The 14372-nt window shown below is 39.1% G+C and overlaps 1 protein-coding gene across 1 annotated transcript in view; it reads right to left on the bottom strand.

Moving 5' to 3' along the window:
* LOC115433216 (extensin-like) overlaps nucleotides 1–14051 on the bottom strand; it is an 81354-nt gene extending 67303 nt beyond the window's left edge. Inside the window, exon 1 of the mRNA XM_030154504.1 lies at nucleotides 13995–14051. Within this exon, the coding sequence (XP_030010364.1) occupies nucleotides 13995–14051 (57 nt within the window). The remainder of the gene's footprint in view (nucleotides 1–13994) is intronic.
* Nucleotides 14052–14372: the final 321 nt, after the last annotated feature.

The following is a 14372-nucleotide window of genomic DNA, read 5'->3' as shown; positions in this document are numbered from 1 at the left end:
GATCATGAGGCAAAAAAAGTTGGGAACCACTGGCTTAAAGGCTGCAAAACATCACCAACCAAAGGATGAAGTCACACTGGTGAGGCTGCAGCCAGCTGAATACCCCTCACTCTCCTCTGGGGTGGTTATTCTCAGTTAAGGACATATTAACTCCATATGCCTAAGTCTGCATTCTGCAGCGAAAATGAACATGACCTACTGTAGGAACATGGAGGCTCCGCATTGGAGACACTGTGGGGGAGAAGCTACTGTAGATGTACAGGTCTTCTGTAATGACTCTTATTTTGACTTTCAGGTGATTTCTAACCCACTGTTGTGTTGTGTTCTGGTCTGTTTGTTTGTTTGTTTTTTGTCTTGTGCTTTATGCAAAGCTGCTGAATACTTGAATTTCCCTTGGGATCAATTAAGAATCTATCTATCTATCTATCTATCTATCTATCTATCTATCTATCTATCTATCTATCTATCTATCTATCTATCTATCTATCTATCTATCTATCTATCTATCTATCTATCTATCTACACATAAAATAAGATATTATTGTAGTTAATTGGTTATGATAAGAAGATATCACATTTATTGATCATTGTATTTGGAGTAAATATTTAAAGTGCATATAAATATTATAGTCTATATTAAAAACGGTTGATTACGCAAATCTGATTGTGTGTGAGGTGACTAAAAAAAAGTGTATATGAATGGTTTGTATGGATGTTTTGTGTTATTGTAAAAATATACAGAGGAAAATATGTGTTAAAGCAAAGGAAGTGGATCTAATGTGATTATTAGTTTGTAAAAAGGGGGTGGGAGTCGATAAGTTATACTTCTTCCCACTCCTTTTTGAGCGCAGAAATGTTTTATTTATTTATTTATTTATTTATTTATTTTTGACCATGTTGTATGATTCTTTGTTATCTTATGATTCTGTGTGCTCGAAATAACCCTATCTATCTATCTATCTATCTATCTATCTATCTATCTATCTATCTATCTATCTATCTATCTATCTATCTATCTATCTATCTATCTATCTATCTATCTATCTATCTATCTATCTATCTATTAGCAGATTTCAACTTTGGGTTCAACTTGTACTCCCCCTTGGCCTCTAATACCAAAGTGAGGTTTGGTTAGATTTAGGCAAATACATAACTTAGAGGATAAGTACCATGACGAGACCAGGACTGGACTAGGATCACAGTAATTACAAGTTTATTGTAGTTCAACAATGTGACAGAGCCAGTCATTCTGCCTGTCTTCATTCATTCTAATTCAGTGGATTACAGCTTTTCCTTGGGGCCCGGCCTGAACAGAAGTTCCTGATGGAGCTGTGTGTAACCCATAATGGCGGATGCATTTTCTATGTAAATTCAACATTCAGAGCAAGCCAAAACCCCACTGCTTCCCTAACGAACTTTGCATTTGTCCTACAAAATTAAATTCTAAATCAATGCCAGGCCAATGCATTTCCTACTGGTCCTCTGAATGAATATTTCATCTCTTGGTGGTGTTTCCCCGTCAGTTAAATCTCAGTTTCTGCAGGACTGGCGCTTCAGCCTTGGATCCCTCCACCTACCATCACTAGAGTGCGGTGAATTTGGAAGGTAATTAATCATTCTCTGCTCTGGTGAAATCCTTTGACCCCCATCTCCATCCCCCTCCTTGACATGGGGAACTGTAATCGCATTAGACATTTACAGAGGCGTTATATGTTACGTTAGTCAGAATGATGTGCTGAGGTTGATCCCTATGTTTTTCTTAAATGTAAAACTGGACCACTATGCAGTATCACATTTATATGACAACCAAAAACCAGAGGAGCCTTGTTCATATTTAACTTTCATCTGGACTGATTTTGTCTGGACTCGGAGCTCTTTGTCCTCCATGTTGATGGTCATCACCCATTTGGTCAGACAACACACCAGCACCAGCCCATCATCCTGAGTCTGTGCTTATCTCAGCTTTTATTTTGCAGTTTCTGTTGAAACCCCTGTGAAGTCTGTCCATTCCAGAGATCCTAATCCCACCTCCAGGAGTCAAAATCAAGCTTTCCTAGCAAAACAGCATCACAAAGCCTACTTAGACGTTAGAAATAACCAGTGGCGGATCTAGAAAATTTTCCATAGGGTGGCAGAAGGTCTTGGCAGGGTGGCATGGGAACGTCAGTGTGGTATTTGGAATGTCAGTATATGTATAAATGGAGCCAATAACACTTTTAAACTATTTATTGAATTTTTATGCAATAGAGTTTTTTTTCATAATAGTGGATGAAATAAGATACATGTGAATCTTTACACATCTAACCTTATAACAAAGGCTTTCAGTGAAAACATGTTATTTTATTGAGTAACATGTTATGTCAGTGCACTGGAATCCAAATGGAAAATAAAACCATACTGTGGTCCAGATGAAATGAGGGTGGATCCTCTGAGTCCCTTCCATCCCTCTCTCCATCTGCCTCCTCAGTATCTGCTTCTGTCTGTCACAAACCAACACTTTCTTATTTTTATCCCTCACATTGACATCATCTTCTTCCTCTTCTTCACTTCCTTCCTGGTCTGTTCTTCTGGTCCTCTTCACCTCTGACCCTCCTCATTTCTCTACCATTCTTTCTTTTCCTTCATTTCTCTCCTTCTCTTCCTCCTCCTCATTCCTTATTTTTCTCCCCAAAATAACTAGTAAGGATGTTACTTTTACTTTTTCTTTTTATTGTGGCCGCAAGTGTCAAGCTATGAAAATTTCAGTGTTAAAATCCTTGTATTTTTCTCACTGTATTTTGTGGTGGCGCAGAGGTGTAACAGCCCAAAGAATTATCCATATAAGAAAAAAAGAGAACGGCACAAAAAATTATCCACTAGCCCAAAAAATTACACGCTATAACAAAAAAAAAAAGAGAACAGTTGCAGTCAACTTTTTGCATTCGCATTAGCTTAGCATCGAACCTTCACACAGTGCACACAAAGATCATTTTCCACGGAAAACTAACCCCAACCATACCCTAACTTTAACCATTTAACACCCAGTCCTAACCTTAAGCAAACACAGGAACCTTAATTAATCGTTTAGCCGCTTTGCAAACTATATTAATGTAAATATTCTTAAAATAACTTTATTTTGAGTGCACTAACCTCCAGTTCCAGTGGGTTATTCCTTTAGCATTAGCCACTTTAGCTGAAAGCCTTAAACATTTTCAGCCTCTGCTTTTATTTTTTGTGGTGGCCTTAATTTTAAAGCAAGGGACTTTTCAGGTAAACAGTGCACCATTAACTGAAAAAGTGGATGATGTTTATTTTTTTTAAGTGGATAATTTTTTGGACTGTTCTTTTTTTTCTTACAGTGGATAATTTTTGGGCTAGTAGATAATTTTTTGGACTGCTGTCTTTTTTTTTCCTTATAGTGGATAATTTTTTGAGCTGTTGCACCTCTGGGCCACCATAGTATTTGTTATTTTCCCAGTTTGATAGTAAAGATGTAACCTTATTTACCAGTTTGTGATATCTAAATGCTTCACAGACTGTTCACTATAGTCAGCTGACTAACCAAAGGGGAAATGCTCCAACAAATCACATGGGACTGAGTCACTTTTGGCTAATGATGAATGAACGTACTGAACCTTTAGTGTATATTCCATTCAGTACATATTTAACTGGACTTTAACTTTGTGTGTTAAACTGGCTTCACCTGGTAAAGCTGGGTGACTCGGTCGCTCCACTCTGCCGGGTTTCAGACTCTGTTTCCAGACACACACCATGTGTGCGGTGCAGGACATCTGGTCGTTACACAAGCTCTGCTCTTTTTTTTTTTTTTTAATACTTTGTTTTTGTTTGTTTTTTCAACAAACAGACAATAAAACACACAAACCTGGGGTCACTGGTTGAACACAAAATATTTAAATCACACACTGCAGTGACTGAGCATTGCTTTGTTTATAGTCCAGCCATTTTCTCCAGCGCTTCATGAAGATATGTTCCTTGAGTTGTAGGTAGTAAGTCAGTCTTTCCATGGAGTATATTTCCTCTATTATAGCTAGCCACTGATCCACACGAGGTGCGTCCGTTTTGAGCCAGTTCCTTGTTATGGCCTTTTTGGAAGCGATTATAAGAATTTTACAGAGGTATTTGTCTTCTTTCTCTAATACATTTCCAGGTAGCAGTCCCAGCAAAAGGAATTTAGGGTCCTTAGGAATTGTGAAGGTCATAATACCCTCAATTATTTCAAAAAGCCTTTCCCAGAAAGATTTCAATTTTATACAAGTCCAGAAAATGTGAGAGTGATTAGCAATTGCGTGCTGTGACAAACAGCCGTGTGTCACTTAAGTACCAAATACAGGCACCTGTGTTCACTTATGCACTTTAACTTGCACGTGTAGTTTACAGCACAGTACTTTAAACATATTTGCACAAACAGAATAATTGCACACAATTGGTTTTTTAAAGTAGTTTATTGATTTTATTGTCTTTCCTTTTCAGTTTTTACATCCAGTGGTGCTTGTATTTTAATTGATTGATGATTGCTTGGCCCTGGAGAAAAGGAGACACAAAAAGATAAAGTGCAATGTAAATGTGCAGTATTTAAGTTTAGCTTTGTTTAGTGTCTGTGTGAGTGGATTTTAAAGTGTTTTAGTGAATGGTGTTTTAGTGTTTGTACTTACCCTGTCCTTGTGTCCAGGTCCGTCAGCATAAAGAGTCCCAGCATGAACAACAACCCTTAAGAAGGTTCCGGCCTGGACCAAGGCAGGGAAATGTGTGGGGGAGTCTGGAGATGTATTTTATTGGTTTATGGGTTTTTATTTAACTTTGGTGTTTAGAGTTAGAGTTTTTAGATGTATAGCTTGGGTTTTATGGGAGTTATGGTTGTGGGTTTTAGTTATGGAGGTTTTAGATTAGTTTTAGCAATTTATGTTGATTTGTAACTTCCCTATGGAGTTGTAGTGGTTTTAGCCAGTTAAGTTGAACAATATAAAAGGCGCCCATTTTCATCAGTTGTGGTTTGACTGCTGGAGAAGATACTGCTGCTCCAACCTCCGCATGCACTTGCACTTTTTTTTGGCATTTGCACTTTTTTTTAGCCTTTGCACTTTCAGCACTTGCACTTTGTGTGAAATCGATATTATTGAAAATATTTTTTTAAAAATTGTGGACCACACCATCTCCTGCCTCTGCCTCATCTCATTCCCCATTTCACGAACCTCCACCTGCTAAACGGCCAGCCAACGTCACACGTGCCCACACTGTCTCCAATGTGATGTCCCTTTACTTTAGTAGTAATATGTGGTTTAATAAAGAATCTGATCAGGCTTTTCCACCCAAATTCCCTCCATCTTTTAGAGCTAGTAGATGTTTGTGTTGCACATTGTAAGCCAATCACTCTCAGACAAGACAATACCCAGCTCATCCTCCCATTTTGATTTAACAATGTGTTGTTTCCATTTAATTTCTGTAGCCCCTTATATAATTTAGAAACAATTTTACTTGGCAGACCTTTGTAGGCATCTATAAATTTTTTTTATGAACTCAGCCCCACTACTTGAAATCCCTTTTTGTATTTCTGTATTATAAAAATGTTGTACTTGTAGAATGTCGATACAAATCTGAATTTTCTAGATTGAATTCTGTTTTTATCTTTTCAAATGGCTTAAAAATATTTCCCTCTACAAACACGCATACCGCTGTAAAACCTTTTTCATTCCACCTTAGAAAACCAGGATCAATTACATCTGGTTGGAACTTTGGTGCAAAACAGGGCCAAATCAGAATTTTTATATCATTCTCCAAATTGTATTTTTTGACAACTTTATTCCAAATTAGTAATCTAATGTGCATGATATTGTTTTCCTTATTTCCATGATTGGACATTTTTTTCTCCTAATTGTGTTTGGGGTGGAAAATGACTCACATTTAACTCTCTGTCCTTCCATTGGGCTTCAATTTCAGAAGTGCACCAACACACAATATTTCTTAACTGGGCTGTATAATAATACTCTCTCAGATTAGGCAGGACTACACTACCATGATCTTTATCTGTTTGAAGTGTTTTAAATTTTATCCTTGGTCTAGCCCCTGCCCAAATAAATCGTGATATTACCTTATCCCAAGCATTAAACTGAGAGTCTGGAATTATAATGGGTAATGATACAAGCTCTGCTCATTTAATGCAGAGGCGGGGCTAAGTATTTAAGGGTCCCAAGATAATTTTTTAAACTATTTGTTTTATAATAGTATTGATTTGTTTTTTGTTTTTTTGTTTTTTGTTTAGTATAGTTTTTAGAACATAAAGTTAGGGGGGTGGCTGAGGGGACAATGGGGGGGGGGGGGTGTGTGCAGTTGCTCCACCTTGCCCTACACCTATCAATATTTCTGAGTTACCCTCAGATTAATTTGAAATCCAAAATGCCATCCATCGAACTGTCCACCTCTCCTTTATTAATCATTCACCTCTACAGTTACTGCCTCCTTTGTCTTCTGGTGTGATTACACATATAACCTTTGTCATAAATTGAAGATGATATTTGAAGTCACCAATGACACTTTGTAAATAGTAAATAGTTAAGTTTGATATCCAGAATTGTTGGTGAAGATGATAATAAATGCTTTAGGGTTGTATAGTTGAGTAGACTGACAAAACTGATGATGCAGACCCACGTTTACCTTCAGTGGTCCTATTAGTCACTACGTATCTTCCCTGATTCATTACGCCCTTTTCCCGTGATTATTTCTGAATGACAGGATGCCAGCCTTGATGAGCAAGTGTTCATTCAACACAGACCCTCATTTACAGGTGTTACAGTTGTTACAGTACTTTTGTACACTTACTTTCCTCCTCTCGTAATGTTGCCATCCACCCTGGATGATATGCACTTAAGACATGGTAGAATACTCTCAGATCACTTGTGCAACCTTTCTGAAATTATCTCAAAATTCACTTCTGTGCCAAAGCCAATTTAACGTGCTGCACACTTTCAATCCCCCCTCGTCCAAATATAGTGTAAGATTCTGTTGAAAGTTCCTGGCCTATAATTTAGATTAGATTGTCTTTGTGTAAAACTTATTACATACATATTTATATTTGAAAGTACTCGGATATTTTAACTGCATGAGGCTGATGGACCTTGAAAAAGTAGCTCAAGGTCACCTATTTTCTATATTCTTCTGCTCCATGTCAAGATACATCCACAGTATAAATTTGGTGCGGATATGTCAATGCATTCTTCAGATAATTCGATTATGCCGTTGAATGGACAGACGGACGACAAAACCATTACAATACCCCTTCAGCCAGAAGTTGGCCAAGGGTGAAAACCTGATGTATATATTGAAACTTGGTACAACTCAAATTTTACCTTATTATAACTATATTCCATAGTACAATAGTAGAAAAAGTAGTAGCACAACAGACATTTATTTGGAAATATCACATTTGATTATTCCAAATTATTAGCCTACATGGAGTTAAAAACTTGTCCTTTGTTTCCTTCGGTGTTCTGCGTTATATCTGATCAAAACTTTTCGTCTTACTGCCTCTTATTCATTGCTTTATAGAAATGAACTGAAGAAGTCGAGGTGAACTGACCCTAAATTACGAAACAATTAAGGGGATTTTGGAACAACAGAGGAATGCATATATCGGAGAATACCGATCAGAACACGACGTTCATGTTTTCAAATAGATATTTCTCCTTGCTTTAGTGAAGTTTTCAATTTTGCCTGTCGGTTCAGTTCAGAGGATGGTATCTGAAGTGTGTAATTCAGATTCGACAGAGCGAACCTGGGGCTTTCTAAGTGTGACTGCGGTTGTCTTAGAAGCTGCTCTTTGGTAAAAGCAGACCAGTGACAAGGACTGCAGAGTAGGCCAAAGTGATCCTCTATTCAACACATGACAAAGAGCCACAAAGAACTGGTGAACTTGGGTACTTCTCTAAACAGCACAAAGTGACATACTCAGATTTATAAAGCGCTGCTCCTGGTTTTTGAGCAGGTAGGGTTAGGGCGTCTCAAAAATCACTCTTCTCTTCAGATCACGGTGTTATTTAAACCAGCTAATCTCCAATATGATAATAGCCCCCCCAAAATTTCAGCAAAATCCGTCAACATTTGACCCCCCCCACCGCAAAGGATGAAGGGCCCATCAAAAAACACCAAAAAATGCTCTTTTTAAATGCATTACCATGCTTAATGGATACTAAATGGATACAAAAGTGCCTAAAGTAAAGACATCCATACTGCGTCACATGTGGTACCTGACTGAGTCTGTTGTGGTACTAAGTCTCTTTGATAAAGAAGTACCAATAGAAACCAAAGCAGCCATGGCAACACAACTGCAGGTCAAGCCCAAACCTGCAGGATTCACCAGAGGAAAGCCCACCTTTAACACGCAGAAGTTCCTGCATGGACAGCAGCCTGACCTGGAGGATCTGTGGGACCCCAGTCCAGTCCTGACCTGGAGGATCTGTGGGACCCCAGTCCAGTCCTGACCTGGAGGATCTGTGGGACCCCAGTCCAGTCCTGACCTGGAGGATCTGTGGGACCCCAGTCCAGTCCTGACCTGGAGGATCTGTGGGACCCCAGTCCAGTCCTGGCTGATATTTGACCTTCTAGGCATGGATGGGGCATGGCTGGAAGCACCCCCAGAGCAGTGGGAGGAAGAGCCACAGTACAGACAAATGAGGGCTATTGTCTCGGGCGACACGGTGGTGCAGTGGTTAGCACTGGTACCTCACAGACAGGAGGTCCTGGGTTCGATTCCAACACCAGTCAATGGGGGGTGGGACCTTTCTGTGTGGAGTTTGCATGTTCTCCCCGTGTCTGCATGGGTTCCCTGCGGGTACTCCAGCTTCCTCCCATCATCCAAAGACATGCGCTGATAGGTTAACTGGTTAATCTAAATTGCCCATAGGTGTGAATATGAGAGTGCAGCCATGGATGGAGCCCACAGAGGGAACATGGTTCCCACGGAATCAAGCTACCAGAGTTTCTCAAGAATGAAATGGAAGAGAAACTATAGAGTGAGTAATATCTGAATAAATTGTGAAATGCACATGTATAAAAGTATGTCCAGATTATCAGAACCATGTCATCATTAAAGTCGATGATTTATGATTTAAAGATTTATGCAACCTTAAATCTTGTATTTAGCCTTATTATTTAAGTGTTGAACCATATTTGTCTTGAACTAAAACCTGTCTTTGGCAGAAAAGAGGGTAAAGAAAATAGACATTGTGTTCAACTAGATTTACTTTTCTGAACTTCTTTCTATTTCAAGTTTTTAGCCTATAATTGAGTTATTTTATCTTAAAATCACCTTATTTTCACTTATATACCACCTGATACAATAACCTATGAAGTTGATATTACAGGGATGCTGTAAAATACCAGAAAAAGCCATTTGTGGACACTTAAGACCTCATTATATGTGATTCTCTGGGTTAAAATGAGCATTTTTGGCGTTTTTTTGATGGGCCCTTCATACTTTGTGGTAGGGGGGTGGTCACACGTTGACGGATTTTGCTGAAATTTTTTGGGAGGGCTATTATCATGTTGGAGATTAACTGGTTTAAATAACACCATGATCTGAAGAGGAAAGTGATTTTTGAGACGCCCTAGGTAGGGTTTGTCAGAGTTGATTGTTTCTGAACGAAATATTATGAATTCACTGAATTACTGATTTAATGAAATAACTAAAATGCCATTTTTACAGCTGTTTGACAACTGTTACACATTCTGCAGTGCAGGTTTTGTTTGAGATGTTACATTTCTCTGTGGTAGTTCATCATAACATATTGTCAGCCTCATAGCATAATTGCCTAAGTCATATTTTTTTCAGGTCATTGCCATTGATGTAAAATTAATCAGCAGTGTGAATGCAGAAAATTTACACAGATACCAAAATTTGACCAAAAATATGAGGCTAACGATATGAAGAAAAGTGGATGAAGACATGGTAAATGCTTAAACACACCCCATAGGGTTAGGCTACCCCAACAATTGCAAACTTACAGGTATTACAGTCAGTTATGAAAAGTCTGGATAGTGGAATCTGTCATTTCATAATATTCCATAGACATCAAAATAGTGACTGTATAATAAAAAAATAAAAAAAGAGGTGTTTCACATTTAGTGTAAAAAAAATTTTTGGCCCTAACTACACTAACTTCACTACTAACTTTGAGTCTTTCTTTGAGTCTATTTGTGGTAAGATTTAGACAACCAAAACTCTTTTGTTAGGGTAATGAATACTGAGATAGTCTTGGTTAAGGATATTAGAAAAAGTCTGTTCTGTCCTCCGTCACACAGGATGTGATTTGACAGGCAGCTAAACTCCTTCCCAATCAACAAGACGTAGGTTCAGAGTGTTGTTTTATTGTTTGAAAAAGTAAAACTGTAAAAGGAGAGATACATCTTACATTAGTCTCAGAATAATCTCATGTAAGTTTACAGCTCATTCAAAATAGCTAACGGCTAAACAAAGGTTACGTTTCCATGTAGCTAACACTGTCAAACCGAAAAACCATTTAACTGTACACACTTCTCTGTTCGAAAATAAAGATGCTCATTACTTAATATTATATTAAACTTGCAATTATGAGAAACATACTGATGATGTTGTTTACAGAATGAAATCAAGAACAGGAGCGGAGAGAGCATGAAACTGTTGCACATTACTTTGAGATGATGCGTGGAATAATGTTTGCAGAACACAACAAAGCCCACAAACTTATTTGTTTCACCATATCAGTTTCTAACTACCTGCTTCTAAGGATTGTAATATTTAACAACTGGTCAGTTTTACTTTCTTCTTATACATATCCAAAGGGCTGCAAGATGAACGTAAATGTGTTGTTTAACCCTTTACCCCCTGAGCCCTGATTCCAGGTAAGATAAGATAAGATAAGATAAGATAAGCCTTTATTAGTCTCACAAGGGGAAATTCCAGGTTTACAACAGCAAAAGTACAGAAGCACATAAGAGCAAAAGAAGTGCAAAATCAAAAATAAAGACAAATCAGAAAAGCTATATATACAGTTTCCAGCTGTGCACATGCTGATCAGGCCACAGGTTGGACAGGGATACAGTTTAATGCATGGTTTAGTGCACAGAATTATTTGGAGCAGATAAAGGTGCTGCTGTGAATCTGCATCTGTTTCAGGTTCATTAAAGCTGCTGTGAGTATGTTCTTATGTTCCTTTTTTTCAGTGGTTTTGTTTTAGGGTCAAAACAGATGGAAGAACAGAAAACGACAAAGAGAGGAACTGAAGTTTGACAGGTTTGGACTAAATAAGGCACTAGAATGGACATCCATAAGAGATTTAGAATGCTGAACATGAACTGTGAACTGGAACACACTGAACAACAACAAGGATTTGAATTTGGGACCAGTAGTTTTAGTTTTGGACTCTTTTTTTTCCCAATATCAGTCCACCTGTTTTTTGGCACCTGGTTGAACTCCAAAAAGCAGGTCCACGGTCAAAACTGTAAAAAAAAAAAAAAAAAAAAGTACAAAGTAGAACAAAAGAATCAAATTTGCCTAAATCTGACCAGTGATCAGTAATCAAGTATTTACCAATCCTTGCCGTTTGAAAACTGTCCAACCAGGAGGAGACCCAGGACACACTGGAGGGATTATATCTCTGGGCTGGCCTAGGATAACCTCAGGAAGCCCCCCCAGAAGAGCTGGTGGAAGTGGCTGGGGAGAGGGCTGTCTGGGTTTCTCTGCTGAGGCTGCTTCCAATTGTGGGCCCCATGAAAGGTAAACGTTGTGGACCCTTCATAAAATTCAGTATCTTGTCGATCTGTCGGAGTGGGGTGGTGGGGGTGGTGGTGTCTGTACATAATGTCACTTACACAAGCGTGAAACAAAACTGAAACTGAACATGCTTTCAGCGTTGGACTCACGACTTGTGCCTCTCATACAACAGATGTTACAACGAAATTTTCACAACTTGTTATCTACTATATCCACTGGACGCACTTCGCTACTCTATGGGCCCCCCACAAATGCTGGGCCCCATGAATTTGTCATGTTTACCCTGCCTTATTGGCACCCCAGGCCCCCGCAACCCGGACCCGGATAAGCGGAAGACGATGAGCACAAGTATGAGTACAAGTATGACATCTGAAAACACCTGTGATGGGCCAAACCACCGCAGAAGTGGCAGAATTCTTTTCCCCTCTTTCCACTTAAATTACAGTAAACGGAAGGTTAAATTATTAGAATCCCTGTGATGTCAATGAAGATGAAACACCGCAGTATTAACACCTTGCTAATACAACTTAGAATTTAGGATCATATGTGTTAAAAAAAAAAAAGCAAAGAAAGTACCCTCCCACTGGGCCGTCATTCCCTCAGAAGCATCATTTCTGGGAGACAGGGTTGAACTACAGTTTATACTCAGCAGCTGCTGTTAATGGTGTTAAAGCACAGCTATTTCAGGTAATGGGAGGTTTCCCCTAGCATATCAAGGATTATATTAAGCATGTCTAAAGCAGACACAGTGCAGTGTACATACATTGCCGATATGAACACCATTTAGTATAGTGCAGACAGACATAAATTACAGGGACATATTCATAGTAACGAGTGAGGATGTATTTTATATCCCTGTGCACGGCGGCACTTTCAACACTTGATGGGAAAATTCCAAGTGATGATATAAAAAAAGTGATGACAGAAAATTTCGTGCACATATGACCTGATTACAAGTACTCACCATCAGTGGTGTAGTCCAGGGTATACAGTGGTATACGGAGTATGCCTTTTTATTTTTCAGTCAGCATTGGGTATACTCACTTCTAAACCCCCCTAATGTGCACCATTCAGTAATATCTGAACCAAATTGCCCACGTTTTCCCCTTGGATGGTGAAGCCATGACTCACCCTACTCTACCTCTAATTGGCTAGTACTTGGTACTTTCACTGATTAGATTGGTTAACTCTAGACATGAGGACTGATGAGCCATTCAGGGGCAGAGTAGGGTGGGTCATGCCAAGCAAAATTTTGCTAACTTAGTGGCAGAGCCAGGGCTCTGCTTAGCGCTGCCCACCTCTGGAACCTGATTGGACACCTCCTCAGGTGCCAGTGCCACCCCAGTTGATTGACAGGTCACTGCACATGTTGTTGAAAGACGTGCGATTATTGGAAATGTGAACAAGAAAGGCAGAAAAAACGTCTTTCAAATGATTGACGTATTGAGAGAACCCACGTTCATGGAATATGTAATTCTGAGGTGAGTTTTAATGTGGTTTCAGAGTGAGTCACTGTTTAAACTACTGGACATATGACTCCACATTTAGAGGAGAAGAGACGGTGTCACCAACAGTTAAACTGTGAGTAGGCAAACGCTATGAAAGGCTAACGTTATGAAAGGCTAACGTTATCCTGTGTTTTCCTCATGTTGAATCCATTTCCATTTATGCAGCTGCTTGTGTGTCCAGTAAAACCTACAAACTGCTCCTAATCAAGTCATGATAATTTTATAACAGTGAGCAAACACTACTGATGGATTTTGGGTAAAGTAAATAGAGTAGTCTTATATGTCACTATCTAGACTACTTAAAAAAAAAAAAAAAACCAGCAAAAATTGACAGTATACCCACTTCTCCAGGGACCACTACAGCACTGTTCAAGAGTCATGTATGTGCATCAAGACATTGACTTTTCACTCCAGATACCATCACTCTGATTAATAAAACCGATATCCTTAATACTACGTTATTGATAGTAGAACAGAATTTTGAGTGGAACTGGTGTTCGGTCCAGTGTATGTGATTATCTTTCTAAATGTGAATGCAGCTTAACTTAGAAGAAAAAGGAAACAGATGAGTCACTTGGTGTCTTTCAGCCTCCCTCTCTTCTACCGTCTAATCGGATAATAGGATGGCTGCATGCTCTCCTTTCCATCTGGCATTCCCATGTACTCATGTCTTGGTGCCGCTGTCCCTCCTCACTTTGTTCACACTTTGTAAACACACAGCTGGGCTATCAGCGGTGGAGTCTCACCTTTGTGGAAGCACAGTTAGTCCCACTCAGACGTTCCTTCACACAGAGACCCGACATGAAGCCGATGGCATTGTATCAGCCCGACTTAAAGGACCATTCATAAGTTTAACCCTTTAACCCCCAAGACTTTATTCCAGGTAAATGGCTGCCTTGAATTTGCATCTGTAAAACAGTGGCAGCTGCTCGTCTTTCAGACAGGGGAAGCTCATTGTCGGCTTAAATCAAAAAAAATTGTCAAGTTATTTAAACATAAATTCGTCCCTCCGTTCCTTTTTAAGAAAATGGTCAGTGACCTTAACGTACACAGTAGGCGTCTTTTCCAGGGACTGGACCAGTGTCCTCTCTGCTTAGATTGCCTTGGCCCAGTGTGTTGTGGGT

The sequence above is a fragment of the Sphaeramia orbicularis genome, chromosome 14 (assembly GCF_902148855.1).
Source record: "Sphaeramia orbicularis chromosome 14, fSphaOr1.1, whole genome shotgun sequence".
In the NCBI taxonomy this organism is placed as follows: domain Eukaryota; kingdom Metazoa; phylum Chordata; class Actinopteri; order Kurtiformes; family Apogonidae; genus Sphaeramia; species Sphaeramia orbicularis.
The sequence above is the reverse complement of the archived record's forward strand: the minus strand, read 5'-3'. Positions and strand labels throughout refer to the sequence as shown.